The sequence below is a fragment of the Danio aesculapii genome, chromosome 8 (genome assembly GCF_903798145.1).
Source record: "Danio aesculapii chromosome 8, fDanAes4.1, whole genome shotgun sequence".
NCBI classification, from domain to species: domain Eukaryota; kingdom Metazoa; phylum Chordata; class Actinopteri; order Cypriniformes; family Danionidae; genus Danio; species Danio aesculapii.
The window spans coordinates 35,322,483-35,349,488 of NC_079442.1; the positions used below are offsets into that span (position 1 = coordinate 35,322,483).

At 36.6% G+C, this 27,006-nt stretch overlaps 2 protein-coding genes across 2 annotated transcripts in view; one reads left to right on the plus strand and one right to left on the minus strand.

Annotated features, from left to right (window-relative positions):
* The window catches only part of tnni3k (TNNI3 interacting kinase), a 22,071-nt gene extending 17,989 nt beyond the window's left edge, over positions 1-4,082 (plus strand). Inside the window, exons 22-25 of the mRNA XM_056463843.1 lie at positions 1,967-2,026; positions 2,119-2,288; positions 3,001-3,080; positions 3,347-4,082. Coding sequence (XP_056319818.1) covers positions 1,967-2,026; positions 2,119-2,288; positions 3,001-3,080; positions 3,347-3,423 — 387 coding nt within the window. The 3' untranslated portion in view covers positions 3,424-4,082. The remainder of the gene's footprint in view (positions 1-1,966; positions 2,027-2,118; positions 2,289-3,000; positions 3,081-3,346) is intronic.
* erich3 (glutamate-rich 3) lies at positions 4,003-26,933 on the minus strand. Its single transcript, XM_056463199.1, has 14 exons — positions 26,914-26,933; positions 25,504-25,597; positions 25,185-25,310; positions 22,818-22,889; positions 22,596-22,724; positions 21,585-21,746; positions 18,910-19,107; positions 18,398-18,575; positions 18,017-18,203; positions 15,550-15,752; positions 14,158-14,334; positions 11,786-12,169; positions 9,409-9,540; positions 4,003-8,594 (listed from the first exon to the last, which is right to left on the minus strand). The coding sequence occupies exons 1-14, from the start codon at positions 26,931-26,933 to the stop codon at positions 4,834-4,836; spliced, it is 5,823 nt and encodes a 1,940-aa protein (XP_056319174.1). The 3' UTR covers positions 4,003-4,833.
* Between the last annotated feature and the right edge of the window lie 73 nt (positions 26,934-27,006).

Sequence of the window (27,006 nt, forward strand, 5' to 3'; positions counted from 1 at the left end):
TCATTTGTGGAGACCACTTTGCAGGGCACTTGTTGTTGAATTAGAACAATGTTTCTCAACCACCTCCATGTTTTGGATGTCTCCTTTGTCCGTCACACCCATTACAGGGCTTTCAGTGTCTGCTAATGAGCTGAATCAGGTGTGTTTGGTTAAGAAAACATGTGCTGCATCCCAATTCACATACTATCCATCCTAAATAGTATTTGAAAATAGAATTAGTATGTGCTAAATCGTAGTATGTTGAAAATAGTATGGCAAAGATTCCCGGATGGTTTACTATTTCTAGTAAAAATTTTAAGTTTAGAAGAGTCCATACTCTAACTGCTGATATTGACGTTAATTTGATTAGAACTACAAACGTGGGTGAAAAGTGTAAATAAACTACAAACATGATGGACACGCGAGACCAACCCTCAAGTAGAGAGGCTTCGGTAAAGATGTTTGTATGACTGTTAATTATATCTAGCCAACTGGAAAATATTTAAATTGGGTTGTCTGTTATATTTCATCTGCAACAACGTATCAAGATATGTTTGTACATTAACGTCTGAATGCAGAATTATTCAAACACCTGAAGAAATTTCTCTGCATGAAAGACTCACGAATAGCAGATTATCCTGCTGCTGCTTCTTCAATAATGTAGGAAATGAAATATGACAGAAATGTGGATGATTGACAGGTCTCATAACTAAGCAACACAACGATCTGTTAATGAGAAAGTAGTATGTCCCAAAGCTTGCATACTCTTCTGTTACACACTCAAAAGTATACATTTTTCCTTCACAAAAAAAGTACATACTTTTAGGGCGTAGTGTAAGTATGTGAATTGAGACGCAGCAACGGAAAATTTGCAGACCTGGTGGTACTCCAGGAACGTGGCTGAGAAATACTGTTCTAATTCGAGAACAAACATCAGACGTAAAAAGAGAAACATAAAAATTGTGGAGCGTGGTGGGGTACAAGAACCGGGATTGAGAAATGCTGCTGTATGCCAAGACAGATTTTTACCCTGTTCAGAGCTGGACTGGTGATTTAGGTTGCCAGCTAAATAGAGTTTGTCAGAGAGTGAAGTAAATTACCACCAGTTGCCAGATTAACGCTAATAACTGGAAGGTTTTATACTGTGAATTCAGAATATAGGTAATTTATAAGATATGCTTAAAAACAGCTCTTTTATTCCTGTTTAGAACACTTAAAATAGGACTACGCAGTGACCTTGAAATAAGATACATGTACAGTTGAAGTCAGAATTATTAGCCCCCTGATTTATTAGCCCCCGTTTATTTTTTTCCCCATTTTCTGTTTAACGGAGAGATTTATCCAGCTTATTTCTAAACATAATAGTTTTAATAACTCATTTCTAATAACTGATTTATTTTATCTTTGCCATGATGACACTAAATAATATTTGACTAGATATTTTTAAAGACACTTCAATACAGCTTAAAGGGACATTTAAAGGCTTAACTAGGTTAATTGAGTTAACTAGGCAGGTTAGGGTAATTAGGCAAGTTATTGTATAACGATGGTTTGTTTTGTAGACTATTGAAAAAAAAATTAGCTTAAAGGGGCTAATAATTTTAACCTTAAAATGGTGTTTAAAAAATTTAAAACTTTTATTTTAGCCGAAATAAATCCAATAAAACTTTCTCCAGAAGAAAAAATATTATCAGATATGCTGTGAAAATTTCCTTGCTTTGTTAAACATCATTTGGGAAATATTTAAAAAAAAAAAAAAAAAAAAAAAAATCAAAGGGGGGCTAATAATTCTGACTTATATTTTTGCTACCTTTAGTGTCAATTTATAACCTGATTTTGCAGTAGCCATTACTCCAGTCTCCAGTGTCACATGGTTTATCACAATTTAGTGCCAAAATCATGTCTTATAATTAACAAAATTTAAAATATCAACTATTTTACCCTTCAGTGTTTTTGTGGAAAACCCTTTTTTGCCTCTCTGTGACAGGAAAGACCTGAGTTTTCAGAGGTGGTTGCCAAACTCGAGGAATGCCTGTGTAACGTTGAGGTATTTAGCATCCCCATCCCTTATCCATCATACTGTACGTTATTATCTATTTGTCCAGTACATATTTCATATGTGTTTGTGTGTGTGTCCAGCTCATGTCTCCAGCCTCCAGTAATAGCAGTGGTTCTCTCTCACCCTCATCCTCCACTGACTGCCTGGCAGCACGTGGCAGTCCAGGACGAAGCCATGTGGCTGCCCTCCGCTCACGTTTTGAGTTGGAATACGCCCTCAACGCCCGCGCCTATGCATTTTGGACCCAAAAGTACGCACACAAACACATAAAAACCTACACACTGTCCAAGAATTAGACTCCCATGGAACCAGTACCACCCATGAAACGACATAGCTACATTATTTAGCAAGCAGATATGACCTGAAAAAGTGCCCGTTACACCGTAGCCATGCAATATTGGAGGAGTCAGGTCACCTTGCTCTTTTGTTTGGTCAGTGCCATGCAGGCCAACCACACAACACTTCAGTACAGTCTGAAGTTCTGTTGCTTGGAAACGAGGCATGAAAACAAAAGAAAGCCACTGCAATGAAACTTGCATGACATTCATTCTGAGAGCCTTTGCTGGTGGTCACCTTAATTCTTCATGGGTGGTGATGAACGCGTGTGGGGAAACCTGGCAACGGTCAACAAAACCGACAACACAGATAATTACAACAAGGGAGTCCTACTTTGCAGCCATAATCTTTGCAATATGATGTAACCAGATATAGCAATGCAAGCAGTTTAGTGGAATGAGCATTAAATCAGGCTAAAGCGACACCGTGAATAACTAAATAGAAAACAAAGATCATCTGAGCGAGGCCTCATTGAGCTGATATGACAACAACAAAGAAACAGAAGTGTATCCTATTTAGGGTCATTAAAGTTTAATATCACGGAAGAATCGTGCTTGTTCTGTGGTCTTTGGCGTAAACTAATACTAATCTCGTTGTTGAATCAAGCCTCTCTGTTTTTTTGACAGCTCTGCTCGGAGGTCTTCGCAGGGTTTGTCTCTGGATGAGCTGAGGAGGAACATGCAGTTCCCGCCTATCGACAGAAACGGTTCGTGTCCAACTCAAATGTGTGATTCATCTGTTTATATAACAGCTTAATGGGGGGCAACGTTGTTTTTCATTTTCATCTACAGAGAATATGGCAACAATCATGTTGATATAATCCATGCTAATTCATTCTGAGGTTAACAGGACATTTTTACTGAGTTGCGAAGATGAGAGCACCGCGTGCGTGTTTTTAAGCATATGGTGCAACAAGTGGGTGGTTGTGTTGGAGTTGAGTGTCAGTCACTGTGTTTCGTGCTGTTCCCGCAGGATATGTGTCAGATCCCATGAGCACCATGCGTTTCCATTCCTGCAGCAGCAATGGAAGTTTTGAGGACAGCAACTAGAAGTGGCAAATCTCTGAAGAACATCACAAGCAAATAATTGCATACATGACAACTGAAATACCACACCATTTGACTTTTAAAAAACCCTTTTTTTTTGCTCTATTTTCTGAGAGCTCCATGGTTTAGATAATATTTCCAGTCATAATAAGTCTTTAATCAAAAATAACTTATACCAAACTTCGAATGACAGAACATTGGGGACAATGGCGTAAGTCATTGCAGATTCGGAAGAGAGGCATGTTTTATACACAGACTAAATTATCATTTAGAGAATTTACTATTGTAATAAAATGCACATTTTACAGTGCACACATGACTAATTGTCAAGCATTAATTATGACATGACATAAATGCTCCTCCAAAGAGTATAAGAACATGCTACTTTCAATTAGGATGACTTGTGTTGTCATTTCTATTTTGTATAATAATGAATAACTTGGTATCATATTCGATATACAGATGTATGTCAAAGTTTTGATTTTAAAAAGTCAAAACCTTTATTTTTAATATTGTGTTTTTTATATTGTGTTTGGAATTTCGAATGAGATTTAAAAATTTGGTAGATCAGGAACAAACAAGTGTATTTCAGTATTTTATTCTAATTTCAAAAGCAAACAGTCACCTTTTAAGACCAAGATGTGATAGGTTGTTTAAACAGAGCATGACTGATGTCACCTAACAACACAGGCACTATTAGGGAAATTTGGCCTTGTTTCTGCAGTTGAAACATCTCAAATTTTGATTCTGACTCATGATGTGGATCAAGGCGTTCGCTGATGGAGTAAAAGGTGTAAAAGGTGTGAAGTAAAAGGAACTAAATAATCCCCCAGCACCCTTGCAATGGCCTTTATCTGCACAACAATGACCAATAATTCATAAACCAGATGTTTTAAGAATAATAGTATCATAGGAATGCATGTAAACTGTTGATGAGCAAGTCATTAAACTAATACCAAAAATCAGTAGTGGTCATGTCATTCACATCACACTGTGCAGTCATTGAGGCTTCTGTTGAAGTCTGTTAGTTAAGGTATGCGTGTCTGAAATGTGTCCATATACTGGTGGTGCAGCCTGACTAACTGGAGGGCTCTGCATCATGAATAATTTAATTATTTGTGCTGTGTGTGTGTCCTGCGGTGTCTATTTTCAGTGGGCCATGGATAGCTTCCCTACCAAGCACACAGGACCCATTATAAGTCTTGAAAAAGAAAAGAAAATGTCTTTGTTTTATATCCAACAATCTGGGTTTAGGTGTCCAAACTTTACGGTCTGACAGTCTCTAGGATCTTGAAAACTTTTTAACTTGTTCAGATGAGTTTAATTGGGGTTGGACCTAAACTTTGCAGTACAATCTCTATCTGGGGCCAGAATCAGAGAATCCTATGTTAGGTGAAAGGATTTACTATTATGTTAGTAGCTGTTCTCAGCATGAGCAGTCGTTAATGTTGGATACCCTGCAGGCCCAAAAAATCTTGCGTCATCTAATGAAAAAGTGCTTAAGGAGTCTCTGCTGAGAGTCTGTTGGAAATGACTGCTGATTACTTTTGTTCCTCTGTTTCCGTCCACATTCCTGCTTCCATTTGATGGTCTGGAATTGAAGTCAACACTTGTGGTGTCGTCTTGGCTCCCGTTTTCTGATTTATTGATGATTGTTAGGTCTGTAATCTCTGTGATTGTCGGACTCTGTGGCTCGATATTCTCTGACTGAGGTACATGCTCAGGTTTCAAATTGTCTTCCGAATCTTCCAAAGTCTTTCCATTACTTGCTTCCTCTGTTTGGGCTGTGGTTTCATCAGTCATTTGTTGAGACTCTTCTGCATTCGGGATGTCAATTGCAGGTACAACCTGTTCAGATTCAGATGGGGGTTTGTCTTGAATGTCTTCAGATGATGTCCCCAGATTCATGACCTCAACTAATGTTGAAGTTCCCTGTCCTTCAGTATCTTCTTGGTAAATGTTTTCATCCTTACTCTGTCTTGACCAGAAAGTCAACAAAGAGCCTCTAGCCTCTAGGACTCTTTCATCTTTGGCTGAAGTATGTATGCTGTCTTTAGAGTGATTACTGACAGCATCTGCTTCTATGGCCTCAACTTTAGTCTCTGTTTTAAAGCTTTCAACTACAGACTCTGTGTTCTCATTTACAGATGTTGCCATTTCATCTCCACTCTTGAGTGTTTCATCAAGGCCTTCGATATCAGTACTTGCTGGTGCATCTAAAGCATCTAATACTTCAGCATTTAGCCGCTCCTCAGTTTCTCCTGAGCTGAGAGTCTCTTCATCAAGAGGTTCAATGAAAGTCTGAAAATACCTAGATTCCTGGTGTACGTTAATCCAATTACTTACTAAATCCACTCCAGCGGTTTTAGACAAAGGTGTTGGAGGAGCATCCAGATCTTCTGAATCAACACTCCCTTTGGTTACTTTCTCTCCAGTCTGGGATTTCCCTGAATTGGAAACAGATGAGCCACCGTCCATCCCTTCAGGAGCATTTCTACTGCCCAGTTCATTTTCAGACTTGTCTGGTTGCTCTGCTTCGACTTTATGTTCAGCTGAGACAATCACACTTTCTGTATCCTTATTGATGATTTCCTGTGTTACCTGTGCAGCTACATTTTCTATGAATGTTGTTGCAGAAGTTTCAGATTCTTTATCTGCATCTTCTTTGTCATCCTCTTTGTCTGCCTTTTCGCTGTCACTGCCTTGGTCCTCATCCCCAGCATCCAACTGAGACTCATTTTCTGCATCCAACTTATTTTCCATCTCTTGCTCTTTGTCTTGACCTGTTCCTTCTTCATCATCTTTAACACCCTCTTCATTATCATCTATAACTTCTTGAGCATTATCACCAGTTGTCTCGCCCTCTGCTTGGTCTTCTCTTTTATCTCCGTCTGGCTGTTCATCACTCTTCACCTCTATGTTCTGATCTCCGTCATCAGCATCTTGCTCCTTCTCTGTGTCACCTGCACCTGTTTCTGTATCATTCTCTGTTTGAGATTCCAGACCCTCTTCTTCCACCTCTCGTACCTCAGCATCTGCATTCTCAGTGTCCTGCGTTTCTTCTTGTACTGTGTCTTTCTCTTCTTCATTTGTCTCTGTTTTAACTTCTGCTGCTTCTGTATTTGTATCTTCATCCTGTATGTCTTCAGCCTCAATTTTCTCAACTTCCTCACTGTTGTCTGGTTGTTCAACTTCACTTTGTTCTTCTGGTTGCTTTTCTTCAATATCTACACTTGCTGCTGCATCCTGAGTATCACCTATTTCTTGTATTTCTTCAACATCTTCAACAACCTTTTCATTTTCATCTATAGCATCTTGAGCATTATCACCAGTTGTCTCACCCTCTGATTTGTCTTGGGTTTCCACTTCTTCCACCTTTTCAGCCTCCTCAGGACTGACAACTTCTCTCTCTCCATTTTCAGCATCTATGTTACTATCAGGCAGATCATTATTCACCTCAGCAGGTTCTCCCACTTCTTCCTTGGTACTGGTCACAATGTCATCCTCAGGTGCCCCGCTGGCATCCATTTCATTTTGCTCTTCCTGTGATGGCAATTCCTCATTTTGATCATCAAGGTTGTCTTCTGGTGTTTGAACTATATTCTCACTAGAAACAGCCTCTTTCTCCCTGTCCCCTTCGTCTAATGTATCCTCACTAATCTCTTTTATATCTGCCACCTCTTCCTCTGGCTCTTCTACTAACGTTTTGTCTTTTTCTATCTCATTTTCTTGCTCCCTGTCTTCTTCCTCATTCCCTTCCTTTAACGTATCCTCACTAATCTCTTTCATATCTGCCACCTCTTCCTCTGGCTCTTCTACCAAAGTTTCCCCTGTTTCTACCTCATTCTCTTGCTCCCTGTCTTCTTCCTCATTCTCTTCCTCTAATGCATCTTCACTAATCGCTTTCATATCTGCCACCTCTTCCTCTGGCTCTTCTACCAAAGTTTCCCCTGTTTCTACCTCATTCTCTTGCTCCCTGTCTTCTTCCTCATTCTCTTCCTCTAATGCATCCTCACTAATCTCTTTCATATCTGCCAGCTCTTCCTCTGGCTCTTCTACCAACATTTCTCCTGTTTCTACCTCATTCTCTTGCTCCCTATCTTCTTCCTCATTGTCTATACAATTACCATCTTCTTTCTCTTCCATCTCATCCATCGTGTCATTCTTCACCTCTACTACTTGAGACTCTACGTCCATATTTTCATCTGTCTTGGTTTCCTCTCCAACCTTGACCTCACTGTTTAGTTCCTCTTGACTCTCTTCCTTAGCCCCATAACCAAGTTCGCTTTCTTTTTGTTCATCATTCACACCCTCCTCATCTTTATCGGCACTATCCTCATTTTCCTTTGACTCATTGTCACCTACAATCTCATTTTCTTTCTCAGCAGTTTCAATCTCTTCATCCCCTGGTTTCTCTGCCTCCTCTATTCCCGGATCTTCACTTTTATCCTCAACCTCTAGATTTTCAACTTCTTCCTTTGTTTTCACTTTGGTCTCATCATTCTCTTTACTAAATTTTTTAGCATCTTCCTCCTTATCAACATCATCCCCCTTGTCATCTGTCTCCTGTACTATTTTTCCTGTTGACCCATCACCCCCAGCCTCATCTGCTAGGTCTACTCTTTCATCTTCGTCTGGCTGTTCATCGCTCCTCCCCTCTATGTTCTGATCTGCGTCATCAGCATCTTGTTTCCTCTCTGTGTCACCTGCACCTGTTTCTGTATCATTCTCAGTTTGAGATTCCAGACCCTCTTTTTCCACCTCTGGTACCTCAGCATCTGCATTTTCAGTGTCCTGCATTTCAACACATGTCTCTTCTTGTACTATTAGGTCTTTCTCTTCTTCATTAGTCTCTGTGTTAGCCTCTGCATTTGTATCTTCTTCCTGTATGTCTTCAGCCTCATTTTCCACAACTTCCTCACTGTTATCTGGCTGTTCAGCTTCATTTGCCATCTCACTTTGTTCTTCAGTTTGCTGTCCTTCCATGTCTACACTCGCTGCTGCATCCGTAGTCTCATCTATTTCTTGTATTTCTTCTTCTGTGTGGATCTCACGCTCCTGTTTATTTGTCTCTTCTGCAGGCTGTGTTGGTTCATCACTTTCCTTTGGAATATCATCTTGAGTGGTTGATGGTTGTGGTGAAGTGAAACCCACAGCACTCCCCGTTTCGACTCCTGTAAAAATTACCATATACAATTGAACTATGTAATTTGTACATTTATGCCTCATTCACGGAATGGTACGGTTCAGTACATTACAGTACAGACCGGTTCGGGTCACCCTGATCAGGCTAGCATTTCCACTGCCAACAGTACCCTTACTTGTTAGGCATGGAGTATGGCAAAAAGTTGTGAACAATGTCATTTTCACTCCAAGAAAGACAGAGTTTTTCACATATTGTGTTGTTTGCACACTCAGGTTTATTATTTCAAATGTAGAAGCACAGCAAGTGCATTGAAATAAAGTGAGGAAGTGGCTGGTTCTGGACTCTGGACATGGCTGTTTTTGACAAGAAGACTTTGTTTGAGCAAGGTTCATTCCTGTGTGCAATCACTGTATTATTATGGTGTCATTTTGTTTTTTAAATTAAATAAAGACGTTTCCTATGTTGTCATTCTCCAGGGTTGTTGCATGCGAAGTAACAAATTTCTTTAAACTAGAAGAGTTCAGCAGTGAGACAAGCACCCCCGTTTTAGCATCATACTGTGGTGCTAAAATTCCTTTACTAAAGGGCCCTAAAAATTGTTGTAGTATGGATAGTTATTTTGGTAGGGTGAGGCAGTGGAAATGGAAAAAGATGCCTACCATACTGTAGTGTACCGAACCGTACCACTCAGTAGAAACGAGGCATTGTACAAAGACAAAACTCTCAGTGTTTGGTCTGAGCACTACAAAACTGAAGTAAAAACATTTATCTCTACTCAAGAATCTCCACTGAAAGAGAAGTAAATTGTCATTGATCTTAATATTATCTATTAACTTGTTTACCTTGGCCATCCTGTTGGGTCTTCACTGAAGCTCCTTCGTCTTCCTCTGTGCTTGTATCACTAAACTCTGGTTCTGAACTACACTGAGATTCCTTCAAAATGGCCTCAGCCAACTTCTCCTGCATTGACTTGGCTATTTATTGTCACAGGGAGTGAAACAGACATAGGACATCCATGGAAAAATGTTAAATTGGAGGTGGATTAACCAAATGAGTGATATAATTAGATTTTAAATAAAATGCAGCACTACACAATTGTGTAAATGTGTAAAGTTTTATTACCAGGACAGCACACACTTTGATTGAGAACACAGCATGCAGGAAACAATGCTTTCATGCAGGACACAAGTCAGATTCCTCTGATGGGATGGCACATGCATTTTACACAAGACTTTTTTTGAATATCAATTTAGCCAACCATTTCATTCGAACATGCTTAACAGAAAACGTATAAAAAGAGCTAGATGCACATTTTTAACAAAAAACTAATTAAAATGACAAAAAAAAACACTGCTCTGTATACCCAGCCATTAACCCATCAAATTCACAATAGCCCACATATAATGCATCGTATTTTGTATATATGCTGATGTTTTTACAGTGACCGCTTGTCATATTTTGAAATATATAGTGCTCAGCATATATAAGTACACCCCTCACAAATCTATCTTTTAAATTCAAAGTTTTGATAGGAAGCTGTACAATATTAGTCAGTACTGAAGCCAAATCTGGAGCTAACAAAATAACTCACTATAACGGTCTAAAACCTAGTACACCCAAATTTATGTGTTATAGAAAAATATTAAATATAAATTTTAAAAAGAGGAACAATCAAGAGATGCAAAAAAATGTAAAAATGTAGTAATTTTTTTTCAATATTTTGCTTGAATTTAATTGTATTAACTTTCAATTTCTAAATATGTTGGATGATTAAAATATTCTTTTAATAAATATATCTGTTTAATAAATCTGTTTTGTTTAAACGCACCAAAATACATTGCCTATATTCACTGAGAAATGGATAAAAATATTCATTTTCAAAATGGGGTGTATTTAATTATGTGGAGCACTGTAACAAGTAACTTAAAGACAAATGTAAGCCTTCTTAATGGACTGTTAAAGTTAATTGAGACTGATCAGTGTGTTGATGGCCAGTCTTGGGTGTATATAGGTACAAAGTAACTAGGTACTGTAATTAAAATACTTTTTTGCTGAAAAAGCAAGAAATTACTTTTCATTTGTAGGTCATTTAATTAGTTACTTTTAATGTACTTGCCTTAAATATTCTACATAAATTCAACAGTTCTATATAAATCAATTCAGAGAAGTAAAGGAAATTACATTTATCAAGACAATTTTGTATTCTTAAGAAACAAAAACAAAATGTTTAAAAATATTATGTTAATACAGAGTATTTATGAAATATGGTGTCATTATTTGAAATGTTTTGTGTGTTGTCAAATATAGTGTTTCAATTTAAAGCGTTTTTTTTTTAAACAAAACAATTTCTCTAATTTTTCAATTGTTTTTATATTAAGTTTGATTTCTATTATCTACGCAATGACATTTATATAGATTTTTGGTATTTATTCAAGTAATTAAATTACTTATTAATTAACTGAGTTACTTTTCACACCAAGAAGTTAAAGTAATTTAAATACCATTTTAATGATGTCATTAGTAATTTGAAAAGAATTACTTTTTAAAAGTGAATTACACAACACTTCTGATGGCAACACATATAGCATGCAATAAAAAATGGTGCCAGAAACAGTAGCAAACACAACATCAACAAATAGCCACCAAACAAATCCACCCTTGTCAATTACACAGATAAGTGTGTAATATTCGGCTTTTAGCATAATCAGAACTGGAGTATTTAGTGTGTTCTTGTATTTGCAATAAGTCATATAATCATCTAAACTACCTTCTTCTCATGTAAAACATTTCCATATCAGACTAACAATGTTACTGATATTATTTTGCTTGTAATATTATAGGCAAATTAGTTTAGGCACTGTCACTATCAAAATATGCGAAACAATTGTTTTGAAATTGATTTACTGACTGTCATCTTTTGAAAGCACCACAGTGACCAGCAGCCAACAACAATTGTCTGAATTATAAGTGTTTCTGCTTATTACTCTGGCAAAGAGAAATGAATATTAACATTAAATGACACACTTCAGCTTTAATTAAAAGCGCTGTACGAAGTCACTAAACACAATGATTCTCTTGAAGCAATCAAATCATTTTATATGTGAAAAGGACAAAAATAAGGAGACTCTTCAGTTCTGATGTTGAAAAAGCCAGCATGAAAGACCACAAACGCTCCAGTCGTGACAGGCACACAGCACTAGTTTTCATGCAGGTACTCACCTCTTTCCGGCTCATTTTCTTGTGGCTTATCTTCAGCTTTGGCATCCTCCCCAAATTGCTCACCTTCAGTTGCCTCTTGCTTGTCAGTGTCTTCTGACATTTCCAGGTCGCTCTTCTCCAAGCCGTCCTCGGGACTATCCTGTGTCCCAGAGTCCTCTGCTTCAGCTTGAGGCAGTGTAACGTCGCTGGACTCTGTGGCCTCTGTTTCCTCTGGTTTGGTTTCAGCAGTGGTGAGGTCTTCCGTGTCCTGCGTGACATCATCTGGAACATCAGCATCGATGGCTTCTTTGGTGTCCTCCAACATTTCTCTTTCACTGTTGTCATTGTCACTGCTGGACAAGCTGGACGTTCGACCAGATGAGACAGATGATGATCTTTTGTCTTCTGAGTGAATAGAAGATAATAATCTGTAATGCTGGGTTCATTCTTTTCCCCTCAAACCAATTTTTAGCTTGAGTTCAATTATTTGAACTTGCGATAGATGTGATTGAGGTTAATTCTGTGCATTTACGCAGTGCGTTCTGTGTCATTTGCATAGCGTGGGGATAATTTGCCTCTATTTATGTATCTACATTGACTTTGTGTGTAATTTACTCAGTAAAAAGTATAATTCTGCATTTGGTGTGAACTCAGCATATGTGGTAAATGCTTCAGGACCAACCAAAGTATTTTGCGATTAAAAGATTTACAAGGCCCATTTATACTGTCAGGTCTTGATGCCCAATTCCAATTTGTTGCCTACATCAGACTTTTTTGCCAGTCCATTTACACGTTCTTTTAATTGTGACCCATATCTGATTCAAGTGTGTACACTTGCCATACAATTTACGATGTCGTGCATACATAAAGGTGGGTTCTAGCATATGCGTCACACTAGCCACCATGGAAGAAATTGTTTTGCTTTTAGCTCTGATATATGCAAAGTTCGCCCAACTTTAAAATGATTTTGAAACAGAGGCGGAGGAAAAGGGCCGTCATCGCAGCTTGCGCCTATGGTTTCTACTATATAGTGTTCTCCACTGACTCATCTCCCCACAGGGCAGGTAACGTCTGCCGTCGACCACTGACGACTTTCCCCCTCCATGTTTCCTCTGTTGTTGTTTACCACATCAGTGTCTCCACACACGCTCTTCCTGCTACGACTAAAACGGTGAGAAGTACCACAATGTCACAAGTTTAATGACGTACAAAACAGAATGCCTCAATAAATCCGATCTGCCTGCTTACACGATAGACACATTGTCACATATCTGATTTATTTTCACATATGAAGGAGGCCTGAAACCGTTCTCTGAATATCTGAATGCATGCATTTTTTTTGTGTTTATACGGTGATAGAACAGATCTGATCTGTGTCACATATGAGCAAAAAAAATTGGGTCATGTTTAACTGGCAGTGTAAACGGGGCCTAATAGATGTCCAAACATCGATGTCTTGGGTAAAACAAGGCTAAAGATAGAAACTGTAAGACATCAAACAATAGTCCAAAATTAGACTAGTCATCAAAGAGACGGATTAAACAGACTTCACATTTGTAGTCATTCATTCTTGTTTTCTTAGGGCAGAGATGCCCAAACTAGGGCCTGTAGTCAACCTTTGATTTGGCCTGCCATCATAACTGGGAAGAGAGGGAGAATGATGGGGATGGTTTCGAGATTGTCAATTCTAATTTAATGGAACCCTTGTTTGTTTTATTGTTAAAAGCTAACTGAAAGTAAATGTTTCAATTAAATGGTGTAAATTTATCAGATTATCTTTGGTGAGCAGCTCAAGTCAAAGGTCGATTCTGCTTGACCAGTTTATTCAGCATTGAACTCCACTGTGCTATAAATGTGACTCTTTTTATTGCAATAAGTTCTAAAGTTATACTGCATTAGTTAATATTATTTAAAGTAATGTTTTCTATATTACTTTCTTTTCTTTCACTGGCTGCTGTTTACATGATTCATGTTTCCTGTTACTGACATGACATGAGTCTCGCTGCTCAATTTCTGATTGGCTGTCTGTTGCCAAGTGTCCAGCAGCAACAAACAAACAAACTCTGTTTCACACTGAACAAACCTAACACCGCAATACAGGGTTAACACCACAAATGCAATGCTAACTTGTCTGAAGCGTGTCTTTACCTAGGGTTAAAAGTGCTGTTTAGAATGAACTACAGTATAACCCTGGGTTATGAAAAGCCTTTTTGATGACTAGTCTATAAGGTTTTCACTTGCATCCCAAATGTAGCCTTGTTTTAGCCAGGACGTCTTTGTTTGACTGTTTATTAGATGTCTTTTAAACACAAATAAATGCTTGCTGAAGACAAGTGATTCATATTAGATGTTGTCAGACACGGTGTAAAACACAACCATGTAGTAAAACAAACTAAACATACTGTTGTCGTCATCACTGTCCGAGATGCTTTTCTCTTCATCTCCGTCATTTTCATCCCTGGTCTCAGTTTCTTGTTCTCCCTCACTGGCAGCAGAAACTGGCTTTTCCTCCACCTCATCACCATCTTCAACAGGCCCTTCATCATCAGCCTCAAAGTCTTCCTCATACTCTGTATGAGAGGACAGAATAAATGGGATCCAAGCATTTCATTTAAAAATGCAATATTGTTTAAAATCATACACTGCAGAAATGTGTAATTGTATGAACAATAGGTGATGCTTAAAGGGGTGGTCCACTACGATATCATATTTAAAACTTTAGTTGATGTGTAATGTAGATGTGTGAACATAAACAACTTCTCTGAATGTAATATGCTCATAGTTCAATGCAAAGGGAGACATGCTTTTACAGAGTTAGCTTAGCAAAGCCTACAGCGAACAAAGTTTGGGGACTACAAAAATACATCAGGGTTAATGATGTCATAAACCCTTCAGGTTATGAGCATACACCCCACGCAGCGAAGGGGCGTGGCCAGATCAGACTCCAGTTTAGGGAAACTAAAATTGCAGCAAGGTGCCGTAACACAGGCGAATTTCCATGTACACATTAACAAAATATTACCACACAACATTTCTAGTTCTATTTGTCCTGCAAATAGGAACTCTAAAAGGACGTCCTGATGGCAACAGCTGAAACAGAGTGCAACGGGTGATCCGGGGTGCATAGGATACCCTGAGCTCTCTTTAAAACACAAGTATGGTAAATTACCATTGGACCAGTTTGGTAAAAAACCGATGATCTTGCCTGCCACCTTCACCAGGCTACTCAACCTGTTCTTATTTGACATACTCAGATTACTGTACCAAGCTACAATGCAGAAAGATAAAACAGATTCAATAAATTGTTTATAAAACAGTGTCATAATAAAGGTACAAACCTGAAACAGTCTTTGTTGGACTTTTTTTATAGATAGCCTGGGTGTTAGGTTGAAATGTCAGCATATTGTCAATAACGACCCCCAGATATTTATGTGTGTCAACAATTTTAATGTCCAGATGTACTGTAATGTTATAGCAAAGACGCTTCCTGGGGCCATAGAGCTGATCCACTTATCACAACACATTATGTTAGCGGACCAATCAGAGCCTTTTGAGGGCGGGCCTCTCAGAGGTACTAAGAATCAAATATGACGGTCGTTTTCATGTTAGCCGAGTAGCTGTATATAATCAAAGTAAGATATATGAAACAATTATGTGATTTTCTACAAATGTAGCATAAGCACACTATGCTTTGCATCTTATAAACACAATCAAGCCTTAAAAATACACTCTCTGGACCACCCCTTTAAGAATGTTTTTTGACCTGCATTTGTAGTTAACTGTACCTTTGGTCTTTTTCTTTCCTTCCGTTTCTCCGTTTATCTCTGTTTCCATTTCCTGATGCGTCTCAGGCTCTGCGTTAGACTGAGTCTCTATGTCCTCATCTGTGGTCTCTTTAGCATCAGGAGATTTGGAGGTGGGCTGCTCCTCTTTCACTCTTTTTTGAGGAGGGGTGGGTTTTTTGTCCAAGCCCATGGCAATAATACACCTGAAGAATTATCATACAAAAACATTACGCATCTTGATTAGTGATGGACTAGTGTGGGGTTTTCAATGGCCAAAGCCAATAATGACAAACAGGTAGTGTCGACATTTTTTTGGTACACTTTTTGGTACACTTGTTCATTTACTTGTTTACGTGATTATATAATCATCCAATCAAAGTTTGACAACGTATTGCATTTAGGCTTGTAGACGTGATCAAAGACAATTTTGTCTAAAATAAATACTATGGTAGTCAAAGTGATGACAGATTATAATTTTTGGAGTAACTATCCCTTTAAGCGGGTTTAAAATTGTATTTTTCAAAACATATAGAGTTTAAGTCTGAATTATTAGCTCTCCTGTTAAATTTAAATTATTTTATAGTTTATATATATATATATATATATATATATATATATATATATATATATATATATATATATATATATATATATATATATATATATATATATATATATATATATATATATATATACACACACAAGATATTTTTAAGTTCTGTTAAATGGAGAAAAAAAAATTCAACACATTTCTACACATAATAGTTTTAATAACTCATTTCTAATAACTGATTTATTTTATCTTTGCCATGATGACATTACATAATATTTTACTAGATATTTTTCAAGATACTAGTATTCAGATTCAGGTGACATTTAAAGACTTTACTAGGTTAATTAGGTTAACTAGGCAAGTTAGGGTAATTAGGCAAATTATTGTATACCCATTGTCATGTGGTTTGTTCTGTAGAATAATATTATTGACCTTAAAATCTTGTTTTATACAAAATGAAATAAATAAGACTTTCTCCAGAAGAAAAAATATTTTCGGAAATACTGTTTCAGCGTGGACAAATAAAAAATGTACTTTAACATATCCGAACTGAAGAGAGATTTCAAAGTACATTGATTACACAGTTACTTCAGCGTGCACAAATGAAAAATCTACTATGTTAAAATTGTAAGATTGAGTTGTCTAAATTTGTTTAAATTTGTTATTGTTATTTAAAGTTTTTTGTGTGATGATTTGGCCTAGAAATATTATTATAATTTGTGTGTAAATTTGATTAATATTGGTTTTGCATATTCTGAAGTGATTTACATCTTTATGGAAATTTATTTTATATTTCATCACCCGTTGATTGTATTGTAAAGGGTATTAACAGGTTTTGTGCCTGGAACTTAAAGTTGGTTTGGTTTATGAGTTGAATTAAAATGTGTTGAAGTTAAAGCTTGCTTGGCTTGTTTTGTTGTTGTTGTTTCCTCTATACTAATATATTGATTTGACTGAATGAACATTTGATTTTGGTTTACTTGATTAAATAATACATTTGTTGAAACTTATTTTTGTTATTAATGAAATCATTTTGAGTAACTGTAGTGGGGTTTTCTGCCCCTGGCACCCAACCCCAATTTATTAGCTAAATACAGATACAGATGTACTAAAATATCCTAAATTACTAAAAAGGAGGGCTAATAATTTTGCCCTTAACTGTATGTGAATTGTCTTAAAGTGGTTCAAAATGCAGCAGCTAGGCTTCTTACAGGAACTCACAAGTTTAGCCACATTACCCCTATCCTGTGCTCCCTTAACTGGTTGCAGATTTGCTTTAGAATGGAGTTTAAAATTTTAATGTATGTTTTTAAGGTTTTAAATGGCCTGGCTCCGACTTATCTGTCTAATCGTGTCACTGTTAAAATATCTGACAGATGATTGAGGTCATCTAACCAGAAAATACTAGTTGTTCCCAGATCCAAATTGAAAAAAAAAGAGATCGAGCTTTCTCAGTAGTAGGTCCTAAAATGTGGAACGGGTTACCTATATCCATTAGAACAATTTTCAATGAATCCTTGTTTAAGGGTAAACCTAAACTACACCTCCTAGAAAGAGCTTTTAAATTGGGAGAAAACTGATCCTTTTGTAACTATCTGGTGTCTTGTTATTTATTGTTGATGCTGTGTGGTGTGTTGGATGTATTATATGTTGTTTTATATCTCTATTTCTTGATCATTTGTTTTTAGGTTTGTACAGCACAATAGTCACCAACTGTTTTTTATTGTGATTTATAAATAAATAAACTAAAAACTAAACTATGTAAATAAAACTAATTCATATCAATGAAATAATACACTGGAATACATTTATTTACTAAGGAATTATATTGTTATTCCTTCACAAACAATTTCTAGTTTTAAAAGTATCTTCAAACCTTCTACAAGTATCATTTTAGACATGTGTTATCATTACTTGTAGCAAGGTGATGCTCCTTCCACACCACAAAATCCAAAGTGTCCATGTCTGCCTCCGAGCCGAGAGCCTTTCCTGTGTTTGAACTCGCAGCAAGAGCTGAGCCGATCCACTTGCAAACCATTGAGGAAAAACGTAAGACTGAATGGAAACCCTTGGTGTCGTCTAGACACAAATTGGAACACTTCTACAAGAGTAAACAACAACAAAAAAGTTCATTTTAATTAGACTACCGTGTCTCTCATCAAAGAGAATATAATTTATTGTAATAAATGCGCCACTGTCAAAGTAACAACCACTCGACAGATCAATAGCGTAACTCAATTCATGCTAAGCTTAAGATATCAATTACAAAGCGCAGGTGTAGAGAGGCTCACTGACCTCCCTCTGTTAGATTCCCTTTGTAGACGCAGAGGTTTTCTCCTCCACAGTGCTGCTGGAAGACCTTTACTTCATCTCTGAGGTCCATCAGATCATGGGACAGGTGGACACCCTTCCCAAAATACATCATGCTCACTAACACTTTACTCTGAGCTGATGTCCTCTGAAGAGAAGATGGCTACAAACAGAAAAATCGCAGAATAAAACATGAGTTACATGAATATTTCACCTAAAAAAAAACGTTTGAGTTTCTTTTGTTGAACACAAAAGAAGATATTCTGAAGAATGTTGAAAACCTGTAGTCATTGACTTTCATTGTATTTTTTTCCTACAATGGATGTCAATAACAGTTTTCAACATTCTTCAAAATAACTTATTTTGTGTTGATCAGAAAAACTCGTAAAACTTTTGAACTACTTGATAGTAAGGATTAATTATTTGGTGAACTGCCCCTTTAAGATTTATTTGAATGAGTATGTCAACCATTAGTTAGTAAGAAGCAACAAACTAACCTCTGTAACAGCTGTTGGTGCTGTAGTGGGTCTTAACTTTCGACCCCTCACTGTGCCGTTTGCTCTTGGTCCTCTCTCTTTCTTCTTGGTGAGGGGCGGCACAGGGGTCACATAGTTGTTAATGACAGGAAGACGGTAGGGCGAGATAGTACTTGTGAAGTCCATCGCGGTCAAATGTCTCACAGCATCTCTGTCCAGCTATAAATTAAGCCGGAGCGTTAAATGTACAATATATTATTGTTCTCACATGAAAAAATACTATAGTAATTTATAGTAAATACTGTAGTGCAGGGGTGCCCAAACTTGGTCCTGGAGGGCCGGTATCCTGTGCAGTTTAACTCCAACTTTCTTCAACACACCTGCCTGGAAGCTTCTAGTATGGCCAGAGAAAGCTTAATTAGCTGGTTCAGGTGTGTCTAATTGGGGTTGGAACAGGACATCAGCCCTCTAGGACTGAGTTAGGGCACCCCTGCTATAGTGTTTTTAAACCATCCTATAGTAAAGTGTAATATATTGTATATAGTATATTATATTATTTACAACACACAGTGCATACGGAAAGTATTCATAGCGCTTCACTTTTCCCACATTTTTTTTTGTTACAGCCTTATTCCAAAGTGGATTAAATTAATTTATTTCCTCAAAATTCTACACACAATACCCCATAATGACAATGTGAAAAAAAAATTTTTTAATTGTTGCAAATGTATCAAAAATAAAAAAGCTGAAAAATCACATGTACATAAGGATTCACAGCCTTTGCCGTGAAGCTCTAAATCGAGCTCAGGTACATTCTGTTTCCACTGATCATTCTTGAGATGTTTCAGCAGCTTAATTGGAGTTCACCTGTGGTAAATTCAGTTGATTGGACATGATTTGAAAAGGCATACACCTGTCTCTATAAGGTCCCAGAGTTGAGAGTGCATGTCAAAGCACAAACTAAGCATGAAGACAAAGGAATTGTCTGTAGACCTCCAAGACAGGATTGTCTCGAGGCACAAGGCTGGGGAAGGTTACAGAAAAATTTCTGCTGCTCTGAAAGTTCCAATGAGCACAGTGGCCGCCATCATCCGTAAGTGGAAGATGTTTGGAACCACCAGGACTCTTCCTAGAGCTGGCCGGCCGTATAAGCTGAGTGATCAGGGGTGAAGGGCCTTAGTCAGGGAGATGATCAATAACCTGATGGTCACTCTGTGTGAGCTCCAGTATTCTTCTTTGGAGAAAGGAGAACCTTACAGAAAGACAACCATCTGTGCAGCAATCCACCAATCAGGCCTGTATGGTAGAGTGGCCAGACAGAAGCCACTCCCCGGCTGGAATTTTCCAAAAGGCATCTGAAGGACTCTCAGACCATAAGAAACTAAATTTTCTCGTCTGATGAGACTAAAATTGAACTCTTTGGAGTGAATGCCAGGCATTACGTTTGGAGAAAACCAGGCACCGCTCATCACCAGGCTAATACCATCCCTACAGTGAAGCATGGTGGTGGCAGCATCATGCTGCGGGGATGTTTTTCAGCAGCAGGAACTAGAAGACTAGCCAGGATAGAGGGAAAGATGAATGTAGCAGTGTACAGAGACATCCTGAATATAAACCTGCTTCAGAGTGCTCTTGACCTCAGACTGGGGTGACGGTTCATCTTCCAGCAGGACAATGACCCAAAGCACACCGCCAAAATATCAATGAAGTGGCTTCACAACAACTCTGTGAATGTCCTTGAGTGGCCCAGCCAGAGCCCAGATCTAAATCCTATTGAACATCTCTGGAGAGATTTGAAAATGGCTGTACACCGTCATTTCCCATCCAACCTGATAGAGTTTGAGAGGTACTGCAAAGAGAAACGGGCAAAAATTCCCAAAGACAGGTGTGCCAAGCTTGTGGCATCATATTCAAAAAGACTTGAGGCTGTAATTGCTGCCAATGGTGCATCAACAACGTATTGACCAAAGGCTGTGAATACTTCTGTACATGTGATTATTCAGCTTTTTTATTTTAAAGAAATTTGCAACAATTTCTAAAAATCTTTTTTCATATTGTCATTTTGTGTTTAGAGTTTTGAGGAAATAAATTAATTTAATCCATTTTAGAATAAGGCTGTAACATGAAAAAATGCGGAAAAAGTGAATGAATGAAAACGCTATGAATACTTTCCGGATGCACTGTGTGTTTGATACATCATAATGTAGTATTAAGTATAGTGAACTGGAAAACTGTAACAAATACTGTAGCACTGCTTACGCTTTTACTACAGTAAATTGTGGTGAATTTGTGTATAGTTGTAGAAAAAAGCTTTGATTATAATACTATAGTTATGGTATTACCTCCACAGAATTACTACAACAGATTAACTCAAGTACTTTACTATAGTATGGTTAAAAAAGTGGTACATTTTAAATTGATTTACTATAAATTACTACAGAATTCATCAGTATGAATTAAAAGTAAATATCAAGAAAAATATTAATTAATTTAATTTGAAAAAATACTTGAAAAATGTTGAAAACACAGGGAAGCTTTGAGTATTTGGTCTTGGAATAATTTTATGCGAAATATTTGATGTTTACATAATATTAATCCCAGAATTTTTTATTTGCATATTCTCCTTTTTATTTTATTTTAGTAAGTGACACATGATGAGTGAGAGTGTAAGTATTGGGATGTCAGAAGGGTGTCACCGTATAACTGACGGGCTGATCGGTGTCATTAGAGGAGTCCCGTTCTCTGGGTCTGTGTCTCGGGGAGCTTCTCTTCACGGAGGCCGTGGCACTGCTAAGTGGCTTGAGTCGAACAGGCCTCTGCATCTTCCCTGGAGCCGTGTTGGGCCTGGAGGAACTCGGCTACAGGAGTATAAACAATAAGTTAAATATACTTTAACACGTATTTACATATACTGACACATTATTATTAGTGGTGCCCAATAAATTAAATAAATCAATTAAAAAAATCCTTCACAAAAAAATCGATTTGCTTTAAATATAAGAGAATTTAAAAAACAAAACTACTTGTATGTGTTTAAATAAACTGACACATTATTATTGGTGGTACCCTTTAAATAATAAATTAAACAATTCCTTCACACAAAAAAGATAATACTTTAAATAAAAAAATTACTTTGACTAGTCTATTACCTAGTATATCTGAAATCTTAATATATTGGTTTGCAGAGACGTATCTAGAGAAACGAGAGCAAACAATAAAGCTCATGTGTCATCAATCTGCTGGAGCAGAAACTCTCCAGACACCACACGCCAACATACAAACATCCATGAGAAGAACAAACACAGCACTTCATATCACCTTCTGTTTAACACGATAACAAAGAAATGACCTGCATCTACTGTATGATTTAGCAACATAGAGTAAACTTAAGTAAATATCAAATTCATAAGTCATTTGACATACACCATTATAGACTCAAACAATTTATTTTGCTGCTTGTTCAAACTACTTATTTAATGTGTTGAATCAACACAATTCTTGAGGTGTTTTTGGGATAACTTAACTGTTTTAGGTTCAATCCACTTAAATTTGTAAAAACAATTAGGACAACTTAATCAAATTGTGTTGGAACAACATGAAGGAATTGCGTGGAACCCAGCATTTTTTTTACAGTGTAGACACTGTAGTGTAGACTTTGTAAGCAATTTCTGCTAAATGTGTGGCAAGTCTCACTAACTCAAACTCACAGATTCGGTTGACTCCGAATGCTCTCCCTCCGGCCCAGAGTGTCGTGCGTGCGAGGTCTTTGGCCCTGTCGGTGGTCGAGGTGACAGCATTAGCACTGGCTCATCTTCATATCTCTTGGAGCGGTCTGCCTAACATAAAATGCAAAAAGCTGAATCACAAAATGTACTTTATTATTATGTCATCGATTTCAGTCTAAAAGGGGTTTCGTTCAAATGGCAAACCTTTAGTTTGTGGATTCGTTCCCTCCGTGCAAATTCCTCAAGTCTTCTCTTGATCTCATTTTGGTGAAGACGCTGAACAAAGGGGAAAGTGATTTACAGTACATATATATAAATGATATACAGTTGAAGTTAGAAATATTAGTTTATTTTTCCCCCCAATTTCTGTTAAACGGAGAGAAGATTTTTTTTCAACACATTTCTAAACATAATAGATTTAATAACTTATTTCTAATAACTGATTTATTTTATCTTTGCCATGATGACAGTACATAATATTTTACTAGATGTTTTTCAAGACACTCATATACAGCTTAAAGTGACATTTAAAGGCTTAACTAGGTTAACTAGGCAGGTCAGGGGGGTTAATTAAGTTATTGTATAATGATGCTTTGTTCTGTAGACTATCGAAAAAATATATGGCTTAAAGGGGCTAATAATATTGACCTTAAAATGTTTTTTTTTTTTTACTTTTATTCTAGCCCAAATAAAACAAATAAGATTTTCTCTAGAAGAAAAATTATTAAAGGACATACTGTGAAAATTTCCTTGCTCTGTTAAACATAATTTGGGAAATATTTAAAAAAGAAAAAAAAAATCAAAAATCAAAGGGGGGCTAATAATTCTGACTTTAACTGTATGTATGAAAGTGATATACAGCACTTAATGAATATAAAGTAGACAATATATTTCAGTACATTTGAACAAAAAAGATTTATTAAACAGTTATGTTTATTAAAATAAGATTTTGGTCACCGAACATCTTTAGAAATAGAAAAATAATACATTTAAATTCAAACTAAATATTGTAAAAAAAAATTACAAACGACACAATTTCAACTAAATTTGATGCTTGATTTTTCCTCTTTTTTAAAATTTATATGCAATATTTTTCCCTAACATATTAATTTGAGTGTACTGATTTTTGGACTGTTATGGTAAGTTATTTTGTTAGATAAGCTAATCTAATGTACTGTATATGAACATATATAATATTGTATGGCATCCTGTAAAATATATTCATTTAAAAGATAGATTTTTAAGGGGTTTATTCATATATGCTGAGCCCAGTAAATATATAAATGCCATCCATAGTTTACGAAATAAACAAAAACATGTTTTAATCAAACACAACTATATTGTCACTTATTACATTTATTGCAAAAAATATGTAATAAATCTATCAATTCTAGAGAAATATTTTTTTTCTTGAGAAAGTCTTATTTCTTTTAGTTTGGCTGGAATAAAATAATTGTTTAAAATATTGTTAAAGTCAATATTATTAACTCCCTTTTGAAATATATATATATATATATATATATATATATATATATATATATATATATATATTTATTTATTTATATATATATATTTTTTTTCATTTAGCTGCTGTCCCATAAGTAGCTTCATTATCCCAATGTGCCTAGTTAACGCAATTAACCTAGTTAAGCTTACTACTACTAATATCTTGCAAAATAACTAGTAAAATTTTATGTTATCATGGTGCAGAAACTAGTCACTAGTCATTAGAAATTAGTTATTAAAACTATTATCTTTAAAATGTGTTTTAAAAAGCCTTGTATATATCAAAAATCACTTTTTAAGAAAAAAAAATACAGATTTCACAGGAGGGCTAATAATCTTCCCTTCAACTGTTTATACAGGGTGATTCAAAAAGAATACCACAACTTTGAAAATCTGTATTTTAGTTCATAGATATTTAAGTTCATTAGGTTCATAGATGTTCAATATGACACCCTCCAGACACTCGAGTGACATCAACACAAAAGTTGTGGTATTCTTTTTGAATCATCCTGCCTGGCTGGGTCATTTGGCATTTCTGTGTGGAGTTTGCAAGTTCTCTCCATGTTGGCGTGGGTTTCCTTCGGTTGCTCCGGTTTCCCCCATGCACAGTCCAAAGACATGCGCTATAGGTGAATTGAATAAACTAAATTGGCCGTAGTGTATGTGTGTGAAACAGTTTGTGTGGATGTTTCCCAGCAACTGGATGTTTCCCAGCAGCCGCTGTGTAAAAGATATGCTGGATAAGTAGGGGGTTCATTCCGCTGTGGCGACCCCTGATTAATAAAGGGACTAAACCGAAGGAAAATAAATGAATGAACATCATAAATAAATATTTAGTTTTATATCTTAAGTATAATATACTAAATATAATGTTAAGTTATATCTTATATTCTAACATTTGTGAATTAAAAAATGAGAGTACTAAATGTATATAAGCAATGTCTTTAATAAAACAAAACTCTTTCAATGTGAGCATCAGCACGTTTAGCGTTTCATACTCCACAACAGCCTAGCAGTCTAACAGAGCTTCTAATAAAGAACTTGTGGACTGTATAAAGCTCTCACCTCCATGTCTAGCACCTTGTGAAAGATGGCTTGAGCCAGACACTCTCTCACATGTCTCTGATGCGCTCGCCGGATCACCTTGTGCTTGTACTCCTTATCGGGAACAATCCGTCCGCTCCGACTGATCTGAAGCACATGCACCTGCATTTAATGGCTGATGCATCTGATGTTGTATAACATAAACAGTCGTTCCTTTTCATCTTTTAACAGGTTATCCAACACGATCGTTATGGGAATGCTAATTACCTTACGTAACTTATAACATGAAAGTTAGTTTGTAAATATTGTGATTAAAATTCTAAGCACAACATCATCTTACCAGCCCGACTTTCTGAAGATGTCTTCGTATTCTGGCATTGTTGAAGTATGCACTCAGATGTTTGTCCGTTAAGCTGTTGTAAGCTGAAAGAAGACTGTAGACAGACATTATTAAAGGGATAGTTCGTCCCAAAATGGAAATTCAGCCGTCATTTACTCACCCTTTACTTGTTTCAAACCTTTATGAGTTTTGAACACAAGATATTGAAAAAATGATGTAAACCAGTAACTATCGGCTTACATAGTATTTGTTTTTCCTACTATATGGAAGTCAATGGTTACAGGTTTTCAACTTTCTTCAAAGTATCTTCTTTAGTGTTTAACAGAATAAAGAAACTCATAATGGCTTGAAACCACTTGAGAGTGAGTAAATAAAGTAGCTCATTTCAAATTAAAATCTACATTATCTGTTAATTGGGGTCTGATAATTGGCACATTTGTAATTCTCATCCCAGAAATCATGGTTGAGTTGAGTTGAGACGTGTTTGACCGGGCTGATGGAATGATTCAGTGATCCTCAAGGCCACCAGTGCCAGGGATTTCAGCTTGAGGTGAACACTCTACATCTGTGTCAAGTGTAGTCTTGGAAATGCTCGACTGTTTGTCTGCCTGGCTTTTTCCGATACAGATTTGATTTCCCTGAGCATTTGTAAAGAAGACAACACAACCTGAACACTAATCCTCCGGCCAAGGAGATACCGTTACCGGTGTCTGGTTTCTATTGGAATTGAGTTTGGATTGACAGCACACTTAACCTCTGGCCTCCAACATTGAATTCATGTCTCTTTTTAAAATTATTTATAAAGTAAAGCACCAGTAGTGCAAGACTGGGATATCTAAATACACTCGAAGGGATAGTTCACCCAAAAATGACAACTTTAATTACAAATAACAAAAGAAGATATTTTAAAGAAAGCTGAAAAACTGTAACCATTGGCTTCAATAGCATTTGTTTTTCCTATGCAAGTCAATGGTTACAGGTTTTCAGCTTTCTTTAAAGTATCTTCTTTTGTATTCAAAGGAATGAGGAAACGTTTAAAAGACTGGAACCAATTGAGGGAAAGTAAATAATTGGTAAATTTACATTTTGGAGTAAACTTTCCCTATTAATATAGTCTTAATTATCACTTCAGACATATATTTAATAGCTTTTGAGAGCTAACGTTAGCTATGTTCAACAAATAAACAACAGACACTAACTTTGGTTATGAACAATATTGGCTTTTATGAACAATACAATATTGGTTATGAACAATACAAGCTTTTAGTCATACAGTGTTAAAAAGCCACAATAATAAAGCTCAAAGTAACCCATCTCGCTTGGTATGTTAATTCAACTGGAAGTTTACGACTGGACTGTAGTTAACTTAGAGAGCATTTTACACTAGCTTAGTCTAGCTTAGGTACTTACCTTGGATTCAGATGATTCATTTTGTCGGTGCTCAGAGATATTCGATATGTATCAGGCAACCGTACGTTAATGTGAGAGGTTTCTTGAATCCGG

Bases quoted from the DNA above. Each gene is read 5' to 3' on its own strand.
- erich3 (XM_056463199.1), bottom strand. From the start codon at position 26,933: ATGAATCATCTGAATCCAAG. The intron at 25,311-25,503 runs GTAAGATGATGT...CATGTGCTTCAG, and splicing joins ATCTTCAGAAAGTCGGGCTG to ATCAGTCGGAGCGGACGGAT. The intron at 18,576-18,909 runs GTTAGTTTGTTG...TTCTGTTTGTAG, and splicing joins CACCAACAGCTGTTACAGAG to CCATCTTCTCTTCAGAGGAC.